Below are 20,456 nucleotides of genomic sequence, written 5' to 3'. Positions count from 1 at the left end.
GGGGCTCCTTTCCCGAGTGACCTGAACCGTCATTCAACTCGACCTAGACCGGAACCACCAGACAAAATCGACCCCGACCCACTTTCCTGCAGCGAATTTGTGTCTGATCTCCTCACGCAGGTATCTGTCACTCAGTGGTGTATTAAAAATCATTCTTACCTAAATATTTATGTGAAACTTTAGCTAAGATTTGACTAATATGAGTACATTTTATTTTATTTTTATTAAAATGTGTATTAGACATTGGAGTGCATTATACAGCACAACTTACAGTATATACATAATTTTATTTTTCTTAAAATAATAATAAAATATTAATTACATTTTATTTTAACCGACCTGTCCGCAAATTACCTAAAATAAAAAAATAAAAATCACAACATATTCTTATTCAAGTCAGCTCTTTATTTGATCAAGTAAACCCGTCATATGAGCAAGGCATCATCACCACGCCACCTGACAGCGCTCATTTTCCTGCAGTTATTTACAGACGTGTCAAAAGTACAGACATCCTATACTCAAGTACAAGTACAGATACTTGTGTTCAAAAATACTCTGGAGAAAGTAGAAGTACTGATTCACCTTCTTTACTCAAGTAAAAGTAGAAAAGTACAGGCTCTGGAATGAAGAGAGTATCCCTTTGAAGGACAAAAATGCATGAAAGTAAAAATAAAAAGTATCACTTTGAAGGACATTTCTGGTGTCATATTGATGAGAAAAATAATAATGAATTCCCCTCAAATGCATTGTTTTGAAAATGTACAGATATTTAAGATGTTGGAAGTAAAAGTAAAAAGTTGTTAAGTACAAATACCTGAAAACTCCACCTTGAGTGCTGTAACAAAGTAGCCGGTTTCTCTCCTGCCCTGGTTACTTGTCAGATCCCAGATCAGTGACGTGTGCAGTGGACCAGCGCTGCTGCTGCTGCTGCTGATGCTGTGCGCACCGCGCCGGATCCAGCCAATCCCGTGAGCCGGCGGCGGCGGGCAGGAGGCGGGCTGAAGCGTCCGTCACAGTCGGACCGACCGCGGAGGAGCAGATCACATTCTTCGCCCGTTCGAGCCGCCCGCCGCCGCATCACGTCCAGGTTTCACGGACTTCTGATCGGGGCTGCCGAGACGTTTAAAAGCCTCTCCACCCCTCCAGGCGCAGCATCATTTCCATCTAACCGTCATCCATGAGATTCTTCAGGCTTACCTTCAAGTGCTTCGTCGACTGCTTTTGAATCCCCCTTTGTCATCGGCTGAACTCACCGCGGCGCTTTTGTCACATTTTTCTTTTCTTTTTTTTCCCTCCTCCATCTCTCGGCAGAGCTGAGGGTCCCCCCCCCCCGACGTTGTGATAATCACACCGAGAGAGGAAAAAAAAACAACAAAAAAACTGCGATTTCTTTCCATTTCGAGAAGGGCGAGAAAACCAAATCAACACAAAAAGAAGAAGAGGGAGAAATCCACCTGGAGCTCTGCAGTAGCCAGGCTGCCCGTCCGTGAGAGCCCCGCCGGGTGCCTCGGTCGCCAGCCAGGCAAGGCGCATCCAGCAGCAGCCCCGCCGGCCACAGACCACCGGCCGCGGCCACAGACCACCAGCCGGGCTCGCTCCCTAACAACCGACACCGACAGCGGAGAAGAAGAGATTCGTGTCCGTGCTGCCGCCGCTGCTAGACGACATGTCCCCGGAGGTGGAGGAGAACAGCCACGGTGAGTAGGACGGCGCGTGACCTCCAGCACGCGGGTCCGAACCCGCACGCTGGTGCACCAGAGCCCCGCATGCATGCACGTACATCCACCGACCCGGGGGTCTGCTCGGGCACACGCGTGGTTTATTAATAGGCTGCAACGTGCACGTTCAGGTGTTTATTCTACTGCGTCTGTAGATGTTTCATATACCGATATAGATATATTTATATATATATTATATTGTATGTATGTATGTTATTTACACAGTATTATGTGGTTTATACAACCCGTCATCTTTATAATCACAAATCTCTCCACTTCTGCAGCACCAAACTTTCCTTCCTGTCTCTTATTCTAGAGGTTCGTTCATGTGTCACTCACATCCGCATTCATGCAACGGTTTATTCATAAAAAACAGCCATTTCTTTTTAATGGATGATACGCAGACATCCAAAATATACTCTTAACGTCTCAACAAAATGAAATGAGGATTTGTATTGTATCCTTGAGTGCTCAGAAAATGCGCCTAGACATAAAATGTATTGTTATTATTTTTTTAAAACCTGGTTTTATTCAGTGTAGGCAAATGGTCTCATCGTTTGCTTCTTTGAATATATGATTTTTTTCATTAAACTATTATTATTATTATTATTATTATTATTATTATTATTATTATTATTATTATTATTGTCTCAATCAACTGGGGAGCTATCTATTTTTTTTTTTTTTTTTTTTTTACCCCATTCACCTGCAGTGTTGTTCCATAGACGAGACAAGTGGAGACAAGTCATCCAATCAGCTGTTTATTTGACTACTTTATCTATTTGTACATTTACACGTCACATGTAAGCGAACACGTCACATGTATGAGAACCCGTCGTTAATGTCAGTAAATGCACCGGGGGGGGGGGGGGTTCATGGTCTCTAAACACATCATCGTCACCGCTGCTGCTTGCTGAGCACGTTTTTCTCCTCCTCCTGGCTGAAAACAGAAGATTCACGTCGGTTTCGTGACGTCATCGTTTAGTCCGGCGACTAGCAGGTGACTCGCGTCACGTCCGTCTGCAGGGACGCAGCAGCAGCAGCAGCGTTTATTCCCCCTCTTCAACCAAATAACCGCGTGGTTGTGTGCAGCTATTCCTCGCGCGCAGGTTGTTTCGGACACGCGTCCCCCCCCCCCCCCCCAAACTGCTCTGATCTGGATTCAGCTGCCTCGCTTTGCGTCCAGCACCGGGCTGCTGACGCTGACATGGCGTCGCTTTTAATTGTGTGTGTGTGTGTGTGTGTTTGTTGAGTGCGTGTGTGTGTGTTTGTTGAGTGCGTGTGCACGCGTGTGTTAGGCGGCGTGCACGTGGGATGGGTTTGAAGATGAAAGGAGAACGCGTCGAGCTCCGTGCTGCGTCGTCATACCGCAGCACACCAATCACTCTGTCGGGGTGGGGGGGGGGGGATGACGACACAAGTGTAGCACGATTGGAACCGCACCACAAACAAACATTGAGGTACAACTCGTGACCCTGTTGTCCCAGTCTTGTCTGCTCCTGTTTAAGGGGGTCTGTGGTCTTCTGGGACTTATAGTTCTTTCATCTACACCAGAGCTTCTCGTCGTGCTTAGCGGAGGTGTGTCTCAACTGCAGATGAATAGAAAATGTGCCGTCTCCCTCTTCCATTCAGTGTGTCTGACTTGAGAGGCTGCCGTCTTGTGAGTGTGTGTGTGTGTGTGTGTGTGTGTGTGTGTGTGTGTGTGTGTGTGTGTGTCTGAGATACGAGTGGTGTTGAATCGGCCTGCAGTCCTCTCTGATAAGAGTGAGGACATTCTATTAGAGGAGCACTGATTCCTCCTGCTGTCTTATGTTTCATTCATCACCTCCTCTCTGCATCTTCCTTCCCGTCCAGATGAAATCAGCCTCCCCCAGCTGGAGGCAGGGAACCTGTCCGAGGAGGAGGGCGGGGGTTCCGCTCGCCCCCTGGTGCCGGTGCCCGGGGCGGGCCCTGGGTGCGGCGAGGGCGGAGGGGTGGGCCCTCCGCAGACCCAGGATGGGGCCGCGGCCGGGAACGGGGCTGTGGCCGCGCCGTGGGTGGAGAGAGAGACCTGGACCAGACAGATGGACTTCATCATGTCCTGCGTGGGCTTCGCCGTCGGCTTGGGCAACGTGTGGCGGTTCCCTTACCTCTGCTACAAGAACGGAGGAGGTGAGTTCTCCGTGAAAACGCGACGAGCAGCGCTTCAACATCTTGAGGTCTGTAGAGGGTTGCAGGAACCGGTCAACGTTTAATTCGCTTCCCCACATGTTGTGGAGACGCAGTCGTGGCTTTGCAGGGTGACCATAAAGTGGGCCGAGCACGTTGCCCTGAGGATCACCTCGGGAAGCGGTTTACATTATGGACACTAAATGCAGCAGTTATCTAGCTATTAGGATACAATTTCCTGCCCTTTTCAAAAAGATAGATGATTCTGGTATTTTTTACATAAATGCACGTAGGGCGTCCTGAAATTCAAACGTCCCACAAAAACATTTGCAAGCAATTGCCGTTTATGGTGTTTAGGGCTTTTGCGTCGTCTGAACACAAATCAAACCGAGGTTGAAGTGCAACATGTAACAAAGCAGCTGACTACAGATCTGAATACGACCTTGGATCAGATCAGATCGCCTTTATGTCATTCCACTGATCAGTGATCACAGATTATACTAAACTAGAACTGCACCAGTATTATACACACAAGTAAAAACACAAGTATTATACACACAAGTAAAAACACAAGTATTATACACACAAGTAAAAACAAACAAGTAAATACACAGTACTCTACACATGAGTACTATACACAAACACACAAGTAAAACCAAGTATTATACACACAAGTACTCCACACACAAGGAAAAAACAAGTATTATACACACAAGTAAAAACACACAAATACTACACACACAAGTAAAGACAAACAAGTAAAAACGCAGTCCTATACACACGAGTACTATACACACACACCAAGTATTATACACACAAGTACTCCACACACAAGGAAAAAACAAGTATTATACACACAAGTAAAAACACACAAATACTACACACACAAGTAAAGACAAACAAGTAAAAACACAGTCCTATACACACGAGTACTATACACACACACAAGTAAAACCAAGTATTATACACACAAGTACTCCACACACAAGTACAAAAAACAAGTATTATACACACAAGTAAAAATACACAAGAACTATACACACAAGTAAAAACAAACAAGTAAAAACACAGTACTATACACACTAGTACTATACACACACACAAGTAAAACCAAGTATTATACACACAAGTACTCCCCACACAAGTACAAAAAACAAGTATTATACACACAAGTAAAAACACACAAGAACTATACACACAAGTAAGAAAAAACACACCAGTCTGATACACATGAGTACTATACACCCACATGTACTAGACACACTGAAGTAACAGAAGTAAGAGCAGGTGGCGTCCCATGATGCATTGTGGTGGTGGGGGGGGCGGTGAGACTGGAAGCCTGCGTGTCTGAGAGCACGTAGCCGTGCAGCCGTTCCCTCCCGCGTGGTTTCTCTTCATGGCTTACAGACGCTCTGCTCAACCAGTTGCTCTCCAGCGTTCCCCGCCGCTCCCTCGCTCGCCCATTCCCTCCCTCGCTCGCCCGCTGGTGAACGAGCCTCCTTACTGGAAGCCTTCCCACACATCTCAGCCTTGACTTCTCTTATCTCTGCCTGCTCCTGTTTATTTGTTTTTTTATGAGGTGATTCGTTGAAATGAAAGTCAACAGGCAGCTGTGTGTGTGTGTGTGTGTGTGTGTGTGTGTGTTCATCCAGCCCTTGCTCTCATATGTTGATATATATATATATATATATATATAGTGTGTTTATATATATATATATATATGTGTGTGTGTGTGTGTGTGTGTCTTGTGACCCATGGTTCTGATACCCACCTTCTGGTATCGTATAACAATGGCCCGCCTCACACAGTACACCCCCACCCCCCCCGTTCTCCTGCCCGGCACTCATGTCGCATACAAAGGTGCTCTCTCTCTCTCTCCCTCTCTCTCCCTCCCTCTCTCTCTCTCCCTCTCTCTCCCTCCCTCCCTCTCTCTCTCTCTCCCTCTCTCTCTCTCCCATTCTCTCTCTCCCTCCCTCCCTCCCTCTTTCTCCTGCTGATAAGGAGGCCCATGGATGTGTCACACAGTGACCGCTCTGTGACCGTGCCCGTCCTTCCCTTTCCCCTTTGGCGCCGCCGCTGCTGCTACGGCAACACACATGCCTGTAACGCCTCTAACTGACCCCCAGGGCGGCGCACCACTTTGTAATCCAGCAGCAGTTATCAGATGAGAGGGGGGGGAGTGGAGGAACGACCCCGCTCGTTAACAGAAACCAGGACACGCTCCACTGGAGGTGGACGGCGTGGACGGAGTAACCCCGCCGGTATGTTTGTTCCAGGTGCTCGACCCTGGTGTGCTCCGTTTATGATTAGAGGGGATTTATTTGAGCCTATTAAGGATGCGGTTCCTCCGTGATTTGGCCAATATGTTGGGGTATGTTGGGTGCAAGCATTTCCCTCCAGTCATTCCATTCACGCCTCCTATTGGATCTCTCTCTCTCTCTCTCTCTCTCTCCCCCTCTCTCCCTGTCTCTCTCTCCCTCCCTCTCTCTCTCGCCCGCCCCCTTTCTCTCACAGCGTCGCTCTCATGAATGCTTCCTTATAAGGCCGCAGCCCTCTGCTTCCCGAAGAACGCCATAAAGAATGATGGACTCGCCGCCGCGTCTCCGTTGAAACCTCCTCCACCAACCGCGTTGTCCCAGTTTCTCTTCCTCTCCGTCCCTCTGATGTTATCCATCTTTTTCTCCCTCCTTTTTTTCCCTCCCCGGAGCCTCTCTCTCTCTCACTCACTCACTCTCTCTCTCTCTCTATCTCTCTCTCTCTGCTCTGCGTCACAGCTGGTCACATGACTCCCTCCCATCTCCTCCCGCTCGCTCGCTGCAGTGTCACCCAGCCGTGATGTCAACGGCAAAATCGGTCAATTGCCTTTATTCATATCTTCGTTGGTCCAAATGCTTCCAGAGCGTCTCTTATCTGTGGCCTTGTCCTTCCTCCTCCGTGGCTCTTCGCCCTTCAGCCCCCCCCCTCCGCAGACGCCGCCTTGTTGTGTCGGCCGTTCGATTAGTAAGAGCCACGTCGGCATTAAAAACATGACTTCTATCTCAGATTTTTGGCTGCAGCTTGGCCTCGAACTCGCACACCAAATGTTTGGTAACACTTTCTATGAAGGTCATATAATGCATCATAAGCATTCCTTCGGATATTTTATCTTTAAATATGCAAATGAGACATGATCGAATGGTAAACACTTAACATCCATTCACATGATTGAAGATGATTGAAGATCAAATCCGAGGGAAAGCTCCATTGAACTTCTGATGAATATGTTGTCTTCCCGTGTTTCTAACCGGAGCACTAAGACAAAGATACACTCATGGATAAAGACTTGTGGTCACCATCCAGGGTCAGTCACCAAACCAAGACCACCGAGTTGGAAGCTAAGCTAACCCAGCTAGCACCCGAGGTCTCAGGGAAAATAGACGGATGAAATCAGACTACAGGCTCACGAAGCAACGGGAGGTCGACCACTAATTGTGCCCACATCCTTACGGAGACCTGACTCCATCGTGATCAAGACCTCAGGACTCCGGTGGGACAGGAGGCGGCGGACTCTGTGTTTACATCAGTGATGCTTGATGCTCAAACGCAGTCCGAGCTGAAGTTTTTAATGTTGAGGTGACCGGCCATGATATCGGCCCAGAGATGCATGTTATTGCTGCTGTCTACATTCCTCCTGATGTGGAAAAAATGCATGACAGGAATGTTCTGCTGATGTTTTTCTTGTGTAGAATGAAAGGGCTACAGGTTCATTTTGTTGTGCAACAATAAATGATCCTCGTGATCCAACATATGATACCTTTTGCAACATGTAATACGTTTGCTTTCTGCTTTAAGTGTAAAATAATGTGAGTTTGATGTGTTTTGTCATTATTATGTTAGCAGATATATAATTCTGCCAGTGCTTTACGTTGGAACCGAGGTAAACGAGTCGTTGCTCCGGCTAACACCTGGTGAATGTGTGTTTGGTGTTTCAGGAGTTTTCCTGATCCCCTACCTGCTGATTGTGTTCATTGGAGGCATCCCGGTCTTCTTCCTGGAGATTGCTCTGGGACAGTTCATGAAACAGGGAGGGGTCTCTGCCTGGAACATCGCACCCCTGTTTAAAGGTATGGAGAACACGCTAATACCCCTCTTAAAAGGTACCCAGAACACACTAATAGCCGTTTTTAAAGGTACCCAGAACACATAAATAGCCGTTTTTAAAGGTACCCAGAACACACTAATACCTCTCTTTAAAGGTACCCAGAACACACTAATAGCCGTTTTTAAAGGTACCCAGAACACACTAATAGCCCTCTTTAAAGGTACCCGGAACACGCTAACACCCCTCTTTAAAGGTATGGAGAACACGCTAATACACCTCTTTAAAGGTACAGAGAACACACTAATACACCTCTTTAAAGGTATGGAGAACACGCTTATACCCCTCTTTAAAGGTACCCAGAACACGCTAACACCCCTCTTTAAAGGTACCCAGAACATGCTAACACCCCTCTTTAAAGGTACCCAGAACACACTAACACGATATGCCGATTACTGGTTCAAAATATATATTATATATACAGTATTATAATATATATGTACCCTATTAATTAGCATCTTTTGGTTTGTCACGATGTGAGCAGCCTTTCAGTAACCAGCCAAATCCCTGCCGTCATTCTTCTTGGCATTTGGTGACATTATATTGCAGCACATTGTGATCAACACTGTCATAAAATGTCATAAATGTTCCATCATGCACCTGACAAACTGAACTGTTTATTAGAGTCTACGTGGCTCAACCCTGCTGACTTTACCCAGAAGAAAACCCAGCACCAACTAGAAGCAACAGTTGTTTTTTTTATTTATATTTGCAATATAAATAATAGATCCATAACTGGCATGCGTGTATTGATACAGATTGCCACACAAAATATCGCAATAATATGATTTTCTCTTCCCTCCGCTCCTAGCAACCACTAAATGAGCGCTAACGTTAGCTCCACACCAACCGTGAACTGTGCACCATCTAACAGTTAAAAGTACAGTTTAAAGGAATGAAAAACAACTTAAATCTGAAGTTTACCTCCTGCTGTGTTTTCTTCAGACCTCGGTAACAGCAAGTAGCTCCGAGGGTCCAGAAAAAGGCGGCACAACGAGAAAAAACAGCAATAATGTTAGCTGCTTTTTTAACTCACCTCCTCTACCGCCCCAACCCCCCACCCATCCATCCTCAGGTCTGGGCTTGGCCTCGATGGTGATCGTGTTCTTCTGTAACACCTACTACATCATGATCCTGGTGTGGGGCCTCTACTTTCTCTTCCACTCCTTCACCAACCAGTTGCCCTGGGCGACCTGCGGACATCCCTGGAACACCCCCAACTGTACACAGGACTTCCGCCGCACCTGCCACAACCACAGCTCCACGCCATCTTCCTCCAACTTCCTCTCCTCCACGTTGAACCTGTCTTCGGCCCAGCTGCTGCTCCTCAACGAAAGCTGCGTGGAGGCCGAGGGCATGCGCTCCCCAGTCATCGAGTTCTGGGAGTATGTTGCACATTGTCACGGAAAAAAGCACTTTTTATCATCCACATTCGGAGCCCTGAGGGGCCGAGTCTCCAGCCATGCAGACATTTATTCTGATTTAGTTAGATTTAAACTTTTCTGGTGGCCTTATTTAACTAAACATTATTCACAGATTTACTTTGTGTTTGACACTTGTAATATTGAAACCAGTGTGAAAGGCTAGCGTACATTCTGTCCGTTTTACACTGATGAGAGGAAAAAAACGCGGGCCTCTTAACTGTCTGAATGCATTTATTTAAGTATTTAAAGTCGCTAGGCGCTAGGAGGCTACAGCCGGGACGGAGACGCTACAATTAGCGCTGCCTGAATTCAAGTTGCTACAGCTGCGACGGTCCATCTCTGTAACTGGTGCAAGTTGTCTTTCCAGTGGCGGGAAGTGAGGGGGCGGAGTCTGTCCACGGACCACAAGAGGGGTTTGCTAGCTGATTCCACCGTGATTTTAACGCTAAACTAGCTACAGAGCAGAAGCCGGACTAAGTTGTTCCTCATTTGACCCGTAGCGATGTGACTTCCTACATTTTTTCCTACAAAAGGGTCGAGATGAAGCATTTAAGTTTCTTAATTATACTCATTTAGAGGGTTGGCTAGTTGAGAACGCTGACGTTGGCTTGCTTATTTTCACCATGTTTTCATGCTACAGTCTTTAGAGCTGGAGCCCGCCTGCCTCCCAGCGGGAGTGGGGGTCTGTCAGAGAGGCATTATGTTGTTGAAGTTGGCTGGCTAGTTAGCAAGCTAGCTGATTCCACCATGATTTAATGCTACGCTAGTTACCGTGGAGGCTATGTGCCAGACAGTTGCTGCAACCAGACTTGTTTTTCACGTAGCGGCTGGCTAGTTAGCTGATTGAGAGGGGAAAAGGAGCCTGTTGCTCCGCCTTAGTGTATTTATTTGGTGTAAATGTTTTTCGATCACGCTCTTGTAAAAAAAAAAAACAAGTTGTGATTTCTGAATTCTTTTATAAGTGGCTAGTTTTATCCAAGGAAACATGAGTTGATGTGGAAAACGTCCGGTAAAAAGTGCTCAGGGACATTCATTTACACTTGGTTGTGACAGTTTGTCATTTAAAGAAGAAGAAGTGTCTCCCCAGAAGTGTAGTTTGTTGGAGCCGGCGGTGTAACGGCGTCCCTTCTGTCTCTTCCTCCCAGACGTAAAGTGCTCCGTCTGTCTGGTGGGCTGCACGAGCCCGGCGACGTCAGCTATGAGTTGGTGCTGTGTCTCATCGCCACCTGGATCATTGTTTACTTCTGCATGTGGAAAGGAATTAAATCTACTGGCAAGGTAAAGCCTTTTTCTTTTTTTTTCTTTTTATATATTTATATAAATGACCTTAATGTTATTAATGTTACATGCCACCGTTTCGGGTTTATTGGAGTGAAGGTTAATATTCGTGGCCTCCGGTATGTGCCACTCTCTGGGGGTTATTGAGGGCAGGCTGATATCCGCATGGCTTCATGCAAAGGTTTAAATAATCGCAGTCTTTGACCCCAAATCAGCTTTGGATCAGTGTCTAGACTGCAATGCATATCAATGCTAATTTGTGTAGCTGCTCCCCCTCCCCCCTGTTTTCTGTTACGTGTACTTATGTATATGCACAGCGTAATGTTGCTATAAGCTCATAATCTCTAGATTTGGCCACAAACACGTTAGTTAGCAGTGTAACACGGGTGATCACTCCCCATTCTGTTTATGCAATGTGTGTGCCGCGATACTCTTTGTTGGGATAATGAACGTAGCATATGGAGAGATGTCTGTGTTTGCATACTTGTGTCTCCAGAGTGGCCAAAGCTCGTAGAGCGAGGGGAGAAAAAATAATGAAGGAGACCGAGCCAGCCAGCCAGCTGTAAGCCGATTAGAAACTTTCCACCATCTACATGTTTGAGAGATTGAAAGGGGCTTTTCTTTGCCCGTGTTCGCCCTAGATCAAGGCAAATATGCGCCCTTCCTCGCCACTTTGCTGCGACCGTAGTGATTCAGCTGCGACTTGATGCTTCTGTTAGGTAGCAGGGGGGCCGGCGTTCTCAGAATTAACTTCCTGGAAAGGTCTGCCAAAAACCCCTGCTATTGCAGGAGGTTTACAAATTGTCTGGCTTTCCATTTACAGGCTACCTTTTCTTCAAAGTAACATGACAGGGCCCATTACACATCCACTACAGGAAGGACCTAATGGGCTTCTACTTAAGACTTGAGTATTTGCAAAAGCAGGTAATTTGCATAATAAAGTGCTAAAAACATACTTTAGGCTTCAAGCACATTGAAATATTGTAGCTGATGAATCATGTTGATAAAAACTAGTTAAATTCATCCTGCATCTGTTGTGTACTTTACTTCATGTAATGTGAGGAGTTTAAATGTGTTTAAGGGTTTTAATGTGGAGTTTTTTTTTTTTACTTTTCACTTAATTCACGTGTTAATGCATAGCACTGAAACTTCACAAGGCCCACCCCCCCACAAGTGTATGTACTGTTTTAATACCACGGCATCTAGAGGTGTGCTTCACTGCCCCCTCTCTCCATCTTCCTCCAGGTTGTGTACTTCACCGCTCTGTTCCCCTACCTGGTCCTGGTCGTCCTGTTGGCCCACGGAATCACTCTCCCCGGAGCTTTGGACGGGATCGTGTACTACCTGAAACCAGACTGGTCCAAACTCGGAGAAGCACAGGTTCTGATTTCAACTTTTAACGTGATCCGCAGAAACAGAATGCAGGCAGATTGTGTGACATCCCTGCTCCCTGTGTGACAGGTGTGGATCGATGCAGGCACTCAGATTTTCTTCTCCTACGCCATCGGACTGGGCGCCCTGACGGCTCTGGGCAGCTACAACCGCTTCCATAACAACTGTTACCAGTGAGTCGGTACACACCGTTAAATCAGACAGCACAGTCGCTGGAAGGAGGCCAACGGCAACACAAACCCCACCGGCATGTGACTGCTGCAGGCTTCACTACTACTATGCAACAAACCAGAGACACACACACACACTGTTTCCACACACGTTTAAAGACGAGGTGTTTCACGGTCATGATGCTTCCGTTAAAGACGGAGGAAAAATCTGAGAAAAAAAGTTGCACATTTATTTACGATGCTAACAACAGGCATCTATGCTAGCTAACTTCCCATGAATGTATGTTCATTAATGTTTCTAATGAATCATCCCAACGTGTGACAACGCCTCTTTAAGGTCCTTAGGGCGATGATGTTGATGCTTATTGTTGGTTTCATTCATATGAGGCCAAATTGTCATCTTATGGGTGTTTATTGATCAGGGTGGTTGGCCTAAGATGCTAGCGGTAGTGTTTATAAACTCGCAAATTTGCCACTTTATAAATATATATTGCCGATATAAACCAGTTGCTTGGTTTCGCTAACACCGGATGTTTGCTGTTGGTATGACAACAAGTGAAAGGACCGTAACGAGGCGTTGAGGCACACAATGTAAGAATGGCAAGTTGTAAATAGCTAGCATAGATGCTGGTTGTTAGAATCGTAATACACTTGCAAATCTGCCACTTTATAACTCGCCTTTTTTTCGCTGAATATTGCCTTCCCTCTCTTGGCTCGGTTTTTTTTTCTACAGTGGCCCTAATTACTTAATCTCAGTTTAAAAGCTTCATTGAGAGACTTTTTACGCCTTTCTTCTTGTAATTATGCCGTGGGTGGACTTCAGCTCCGACCTGGAGGTGAAGTAACACCTTAATTACCACGGGAACCACCATCAGACCTGAATACACTGTATGAGTGGGATTATTACTCCTTGCAGAAGAGCAGAGGTTGCCAAGGAGAATCCCGAACAGGGAACACGTCTCGGTTTTATCTTCAGGTAATCATTCCACGATGCTTTTTAGAAATTGATTGGAGCGTTTGTGTTTTATCAGCTGGGTGGATGAGATGTTGTTTACACTCGGCTACGTAGCCGTTACAGTGTCCTTCTTTTGTTGTTAATCTTGCATATTTGGAATGCCCATATTTGGAGGAGCCCGGTACAGATCCTGCCCTCTGACATTTCCTCTGCCTTGACCTTAATTGGAAGTTGAAAGATGAGTTTGGATTGGGCAGGCATGTCAGCTCTGTTTCTCACACAGTCTCCGGGAGAAGCCCAGGAATAGCTGGGAGATGTGTAAACAAACCGCCTGCACACCCCTGTGTGGGCTCCATTCAGGACTCAGGACTACGGCTGTTGTGGGGTCTTCTTCACTTGCTTACAAACATAAACCCCGTAGAGGAAGTGGACGGAGTGATGTCACCCGTTTTGAAGTCTTGAGTGTGGCGTTTTGGCCAAACGGCGAATAAGATATCTTTAGGTGAACAATTAAAATGTGCGAAATCCGAGATTGGGACCGTTTCCGATTGAACCAGCGACTCGTAGCTAACGGCACACAAACATTGCTGACATGGCTAACGATGTTGATTGTGATGGGGGGGGGGGCAACCAGAGGATGGGGCGCTACGTTTTCTGTCATCAGCGCTAACCATAACCTGCAACATCACGTGCACCGAAGCAGCTGATGTCAACGGAGAAGCTCCGATAACAACGCACACAGAGGGAGAGTGACTTCGTACTCTGCTCAAACAGACACGAATCCACTTTATCTGTACAAACAACAGTTAGACCACAAAAGGACAAACATCATGTGTCATTCATGACACAATTCAAATAAAGTATTTGTTCACAAAATATAGGTCCCACGTGGAGATGAAAGGGGGCGGGGCTTAGCCTCCTGATTATTAAAGCGGATGAAAGCTGAGCAGTGTTGTGTAAAATCCTCCTGACCTTCATGCAGAAGAAGTTGAGCTGGTAAAGTGTAAAGTTACAGCCTTGTTGGTCGATAAAGACTTCCTCCTCCCAGCACTGCCTCTTTGTTTTGCATATTCACATTCATAACTCTTATGAGGGGTTGGTGCAGCCTATTGAGGCTTTGCCGCTCCACACAGCTGCTTCGGTATCATCGTGACCGTCGCGGTGCAACTGTTTATACATTCCTCGTATCGGATTCTTGGCAGCTGAACTCGTCAGATAAACAGAAGGTCGTTCGCCGGCGTGCAGACCTGTGCACTTCGTTTCTAAATGAGAACTACATCTCCGACATTATCTAATAATACTTGCATTAATGCAATGGTAGATGTATTTATACACCAGCGTATTAGCTGACCGGCTCTCTGCCAGCCGGCTACAAACAGAGAGATGACTATTGATCCTCCACTTCTCCATCCAGCCGTCTGCTCTGCTGCCGACAGCGTCTTAGAGGAGATTACACTGCAGCGATGACGTATTTCTGTGGCGTCGCTCCGGATCCCTCCACAAAAAAAAATGGCATTAATGCAGAAGATAAAATGTTTATGATGAAGCATTGTCATTTATTTACTGCTAGTTTTTACTTAGTTATCATTAAATACTATTTACTTATTATTTGGTACAGATTTGTATCCGTGTATATGTGTGGATGGGATATCCGACTATTTTCTTTACGTTAGACACTTAAGTATTTATTTATGAATATATTTTTGGACGTCTAAAGTGCAAAGAGCGTCGGGCAAAACAGCTGATGAGCCGCTGGAGCGTAACCAGGCGACCAAACGTGATTAATGGGGATTCAAGCCAACGTCGTCGCTGTCGGATGAGGAGGGGAAAAATCTATAAAACAAACCACTGAAGAAATATCTGGTTCATGGTCATTTAAAAACAGGAAGGAAGTAGTTGAGTAGTAAAGCCCGCCTCTTGCTGGATTTGATTGGTGCTTGGATTTGGGAACCGGAAGTGTGAAGATGCACTCTTTATTTCGTCCTTGTGTTTCCCAGGAACGAATCCACCTGAGCTCAAGGTTAAACTGATAAGAATTTGGAGGTCAAAGGTCAGACATCGTGAGGCCATAACCCCATATATGCTAATTCTGACCTCACGATCCCGTGGCGAAGTGACGCCATGTTTGAGCGATGTGTAAGTGCGGTTCTGTTCCCCCTGCAGGGACGCGTTCCTGCTCGCCATCATCAACAGCGGGACAAGCTTCTTCGCCGGCTTCGTGGTGTTCTCCGTGCTGGGCTTCATGGCGGCGGAGCAAGGCGTGGACATCAGCAAAGTAGCAGAGAGCGGTGAGACGAGTGTAGCTCTGCAGCTCCGATGGTGAGAGAGCCGTGTGCATGAACCCTAACGCTCCTGTGTCCTGGATCTGCAGGTCCGGGTCTGGCCTTCATAGCGTACCCCAAGGCCGTGACCTTGATGCCTCTAGCGCCGCTCTGGGCGGCGCTCTTCTTCTTCATGCTGCTCATCCTGGGCCTCGACAGCCAGGTAACACGGGTCACATGTTCATGCTGCCGTCACGTCCTGTCGCTCTTAAAGGTCCCATGTGGCAGGGTTGGCACGGGTGCTGGAAATCCTTGAAAACATAATATAAACCCACAAACAAGAGTTCCCTGTAGTTTTATAGTTAAACAAATCAAATAAAGACTTTTTATTAAAATAAAATTATTTTATTGGCAAAATGGCTTAAAATATGACCAATAACCTTAACAACGCTGAATGTCGACCCCGGGGTCAAACCCATGACGTCCACTTTGTTGCGTTGCAGTTTGTCCTTTCGTGCCCCCGTCCATTGTTGTCCTCCATTGTTGTCGCCCAGTCAATGAGCTTCTGTCTGAATCACACAGAGAGAGTCTGTCTCCCTCCATTCACCTCCTCTCACCGTCCGGTCTCCATCCACCTCCCTCCCTCTCTCTCTCTCTCCCTCTCTCTCTCTCTTCTGGTAAATGCTGTAAAAATAGCCACTCAGCTGTTTCTCCGTCTCGGCGTCTGCAGAGATGCAGGAAGCAAACGGATCTATTCAACTCACTTCTATCTTCATACATTTACATTATATTCTGGAATCTTAATTCCTGCGTACATTTTGACCAATTTGTTGGTTTACACTTGAATCTAATTCCTGTTAGTTTTGAAGTTTTTTTGCTGATTTATTATTTTAAAAATGAATAATAATTCAGAAAATGTGTATCTGTGTAATTAAGTAGTTATTGTGATACAAAGTTAGAAAAAACTATGTTTAAATCGAGCATATTACGTATTTATGTACATAGTGAAGCCGGGGAGGAAAGTAATATTCCAATAATAAATACGTTCCATGTTAAAGTCATACATTAACAAGGAGAAAACGTGGTATTTTTAGTGATTAAAGTGGCAAATTTATGAGAAAAAAATCACAAATTTGCAGGATTATAACGTCAGAAATGTACGAGAAGAAAACTTGTAAATTCTCTGAGATTAAAGTGCAACACGGGGTTATGAATAAAAAAAATGTATATCGGTGAGTAACGGCTCCTTGTTGTCTCTGCTGCTCTCAGTTCGTCGGCGTGGAGGGTCTGATCACGGGGATCATGGACATGCTACCGCCCAAGTCCGCCCTGGGGTCCCTGCGGCGGGAAGTGGTCGCCGCCATCTGCTGCGTCATCTGCTTCCTGATCGACATCTCCATGGTTACCGAGGTACGCTAGCCAATAACCTTGAGTTTCACAGCTCAGACCCGGGGTCAGCATTTTACCACGACAAACTGGAAAGAGGTTTTTTATTTTGTTACACGCCGGGATGGAAGTGTGTCACACATGAAGTATTAACGGGATGATGCAGACTCTCTCTCTCTCTCTCTCTCTCTCTCTCTCTCTCTCTCTCTCTCAGGGTGGGATGTACGTCTTCCAGCTGTTTGACTACTACTCTGCCAGCGGCATCACTCTGCTGTGGCAGGCCTTCTGGGAGTGTGTGGTGATCGCGTGGGTCTACGGTGAGACGAACGCCGCACAACACACCTGAACTGTTGCTAAGCCCCGCCCCCCACCTAAAATCATATAAACTGTTTTATAAATGTTTTTATTGTTCTGGTTACAATAATCATCGTAAGAATAGTGTCTTATCAGGGCCGGCCCAAGCCTTTTGGGGGCCCTACGCAGAATTTGATTTGGGGCCCCCTGGTGGCCAGTGGTCTCTTATTCCACGGGCCGGCTGTGTTATAGATGAGTCTGAAATATACATTGCGACGCTACGATTGGCCTGGCTGCATTCGAGGGGGCGTGGCTTAGCGAAGTTCTCAATCACAACCGCAAACGGCACAATTCAAATGCATCATCATCACGGCCGCGACTCTGTGGTTCCCCGCCAGGCGCCGACCGCTTCATGGACGACGTGGCCCGTATGATCGGCTACCAGCCGCTGCCCTACATGAAGTGGTGCTGGTCCTACATCACGCCGTTCATCTGCGTGGTAAGCGTCTCTTTCCTTCTCCGTACGTCTCTTCGCCCGCCGGCGGCAGACAGTTCTGACGTGGTCGTGTGTCACACAGGCGGTGTTCCTGTTCCACGTGGTGAACTACAAGCCGCTGACCTACAACACGGTGTACACGTACCCGCTGTGGGGCGAGGCACTGGGCTGGGCGCTGGCGCTGTCCTCCATGCTCTGCATCCCCGTCACCGTCCTCTACAAGCTGCTGCGCTGCAAAGGCTCTCTGCGGGAGGTCAGTACGCCGGTTTCTGTTAGTGTCGCCATGGATACGACCCCCCCCTCCCTTTATTTGGTTTGCTGATCCCCTTTGTTACTCATTACACTGAATGACCCCTGTGTGACCTTTTTGAAATCTTTTATTTATTCATTAACAGTGACAATTATCAAACAGCATGGAAAACATAGAACACACAGGGTCGGTACGGGTGCTGGAAATCCTGGAAAACACTTGAATTTTAGTGTGGTGTTTTCAAGGTTTGAACAGTGCCTGGATTTAGAATAAAGTGCTTGAAATGTATGTGATGACATCTATGATAGACAGAGAAAAGAAGATCTCCATATTTGAGGGACTGAAAACAGCATTTTCTGACATTTCTTTATGAAAAATGACTTTTGATGATGAACAGATGATGAAAATAGTTGGTGATTATATTTCTGTGGATCTGTTAGTGGAATTAGTTTTCCTTTCATTTGTGGTCCTCCTGTAAAAAGCTGTCTCCAAACATCATGTTGGTTGTTGAAATCCTTGAAAAGTGCTTGAATTTGACTTTACAAAATAACAGCAGAAATCCCAGGGGATCAGAAATCATGCATTTGTTTGTAAAAATGTTATATAGGGTAAAAATAGTGGTTTATAAATTGAAAATTTAGATTTCTGTATATGAAATGTTGCAAGTAATAGTATCAAATGTATTATATAGTATTGGTTAGATTTGGTAGAGGAATAAGACAAAAAAAACAAACAATACATATTAATATGTCAATATATTGAGAAATAAATGTACAAATCTTGACTAAAGATGACATGAATCTTCAGGATGCATTTGACAAAATGAGCACTTGGAGGTATAAAAACGATGAGTCATGTTAAAAGTGTGACCTTGTTTGTCCGTGCAGCGGTGGCAGCACCTCACCACGCCGGTCTGGGGACGCCACCACCTGGAGTACCTGGCCCCGGAGAGCGAGGCCAAGCTGCTGCCCCCTGCAGGAACCAAGAGCACGCTGCTGTTTGAAAGTGTCATCTGACCAAAACCCCACACAGAAAACACACAGAGCCAAGGTCGCACACACACGTACACACACTAACACACTAAAAAGAAAATACACGCACACCTCGAGGGGCTGGGTACTGTGTCAGGGTTTTAGATTCGGATACCAAAAATGAAACAAAAGAAATGAACTAAACACTCATTCTACCTCCTCAAAAAACTCTAATTTAACACTTTCCAGTTTATTTCAATATATTTCCAAATATCTAAATCAACATGAAGCGTCGTCACAATAAGCTCCACCACGGAGCACTTCCTGAAAAAGAAGTTAACGTCACTTTTTAAAGCTGTGCTTTAAAGCTGAGCGTATAAACGGCTATTTTTTGAATGGAGTCTGGTGCAGAGCTCGCTCCACACGAACTACTACAACGACACAAAGAGGATCCATACTTCTAACTGAATATATTCACTTCCTGTCTGCTCACCCTCCGTGTGTGTGTTTGTGGAGAATCTCCACAGCGGAGCAAAGCGATGGTTATCCATCTTTAAGCAGCGGAGCGTGAACGTTTCTCATGTTGCTCCGTAAAAATCACAGAAAATTCGGCACCGTTTTTCTCCTCAAATTTGATTGGACACCGACATGATTGGGCATAACGATACCCAGCCCCCCCCCCCCCCCCCAAACAACATCGTCCTAAAGACGGACGGACCAAAGACGAGGTGGGAGAAGAAGAAGAAGTAGAAGAAAGACGCTCGTCCAGTCGCATCACACGCTGATCATCATCTGCTCTGCTTTCTGACTCTACCTCGCTCACTCCCCCCTCTCTCTCCCCCCCCCCCCCCTCGCTGCTTTCGTGCCGTCCCGTCTCGTGAGTGTGATGTGTCCGGCGTAGTTTTGCGGTATCTTCCCTCTTCTGTCGCCTCATCCGTCCAAGCACGCCATGACCTCCGACCTCACACCTGCTGCCCATACGCCCTGATCTGAATGTGTGTGTGTGTGTGTGTGTGTGTGTGTGTGTGTGTGTGTGTGTGTGCGTGCGTGTGTGTGTGTGTGTGCAGCGGCGTCGTCCTCATTTACATGTGTACTTGTGTCTTCAACTGTATTCGCTCACTTAACTGTACAAAAACATCTTCCATTTGTAAAATAATCCAAAAAGAGACACAACGCATCGCCACCTCCTGCTGTGTGTTATGAACTAACTTAAGTATCCGGTGTATCGTGGGTCTGTGAATCAGTGTTAACAATATTTCTGGGGTGGGGGGGGGGGATAATGATGATGATGATGATGATGATGATGATCAGTATTTCCACCTTGTGAGGAGAAGGAGAGAAGAGTGAAGTGTGCAGCGTGGTGGCGAGGCGGAAAGAGACCTGGAAGAAGCAATAAATGAGCAGATAAAGATGGACGCCGTGTTATGACTCTTTATTTTACTTTTGCTCATAAAACTTGGTACAAAAATTGCTTTGAAATATGTATATATATATATATATAAAAATAAAGTGGCAAATTTGCCACTTTATAAATATATACAGTATATGATATTGCTTGGTTCCACTAGCATCGGT

General features: G+C 46.1%; 1 protein-coding gene across 1 annotated transcript; it reads left to right on the top strand.

The window, feature by feature from the left end:
- Positions 1–1,423: 1,423 nt before the first annotated feature.
- On the top strand, positions 1,424–19,567 carry LOC311017435 (sodium- and chloride-dependent creatine transporter 1-like). Its single transcript, XM_084015777.1, has 14 exons — positions 1,424–1,697; positions 3,573–3,869; positions 7,838–7,969; positions 9,080–9,389; positions 10,574–10,706; positions 11,952–12,086; positions 12,168–12,271; positions 15,387–15,511; positions 15,595–15,707; positions 16,754–16,894; positions 17,085–17,187; positions 17,563–17,663; positions 17,743–17,913; positions 18,798–19,567. Exons 1-14 carry the CDS (start codon positions 1,667–1,669, stop codon positions 18,924–18,926), a joined length of 2,025 nt encoding a protein of 674 aa, XP_083871903.1. The 5' UTR covers positions 1,424–1,666; the 3' UTR covers positions 18,927–19,567.
- Positions 19,568–20,456: the final 889 nt, after the last annotated feature.

The sequence above is a fragment of the Eutrigla gurnardus genome (genome assembly GCF_963514095.1).
Source record: "Eutrigla gurnardus genome assembly, chromosome: 8".
NCBI lineage: Eukaryota > Metazoa > Chordata > Actinopteri > Perciformes > Triglidae > Eutrigla > Eutrigla gurnardus.
The sequence above is the reverse complement of the archived record's forward strand: the minus strand, read 5'-3'. Positions and strand labels throughout refer to the sequence as shown.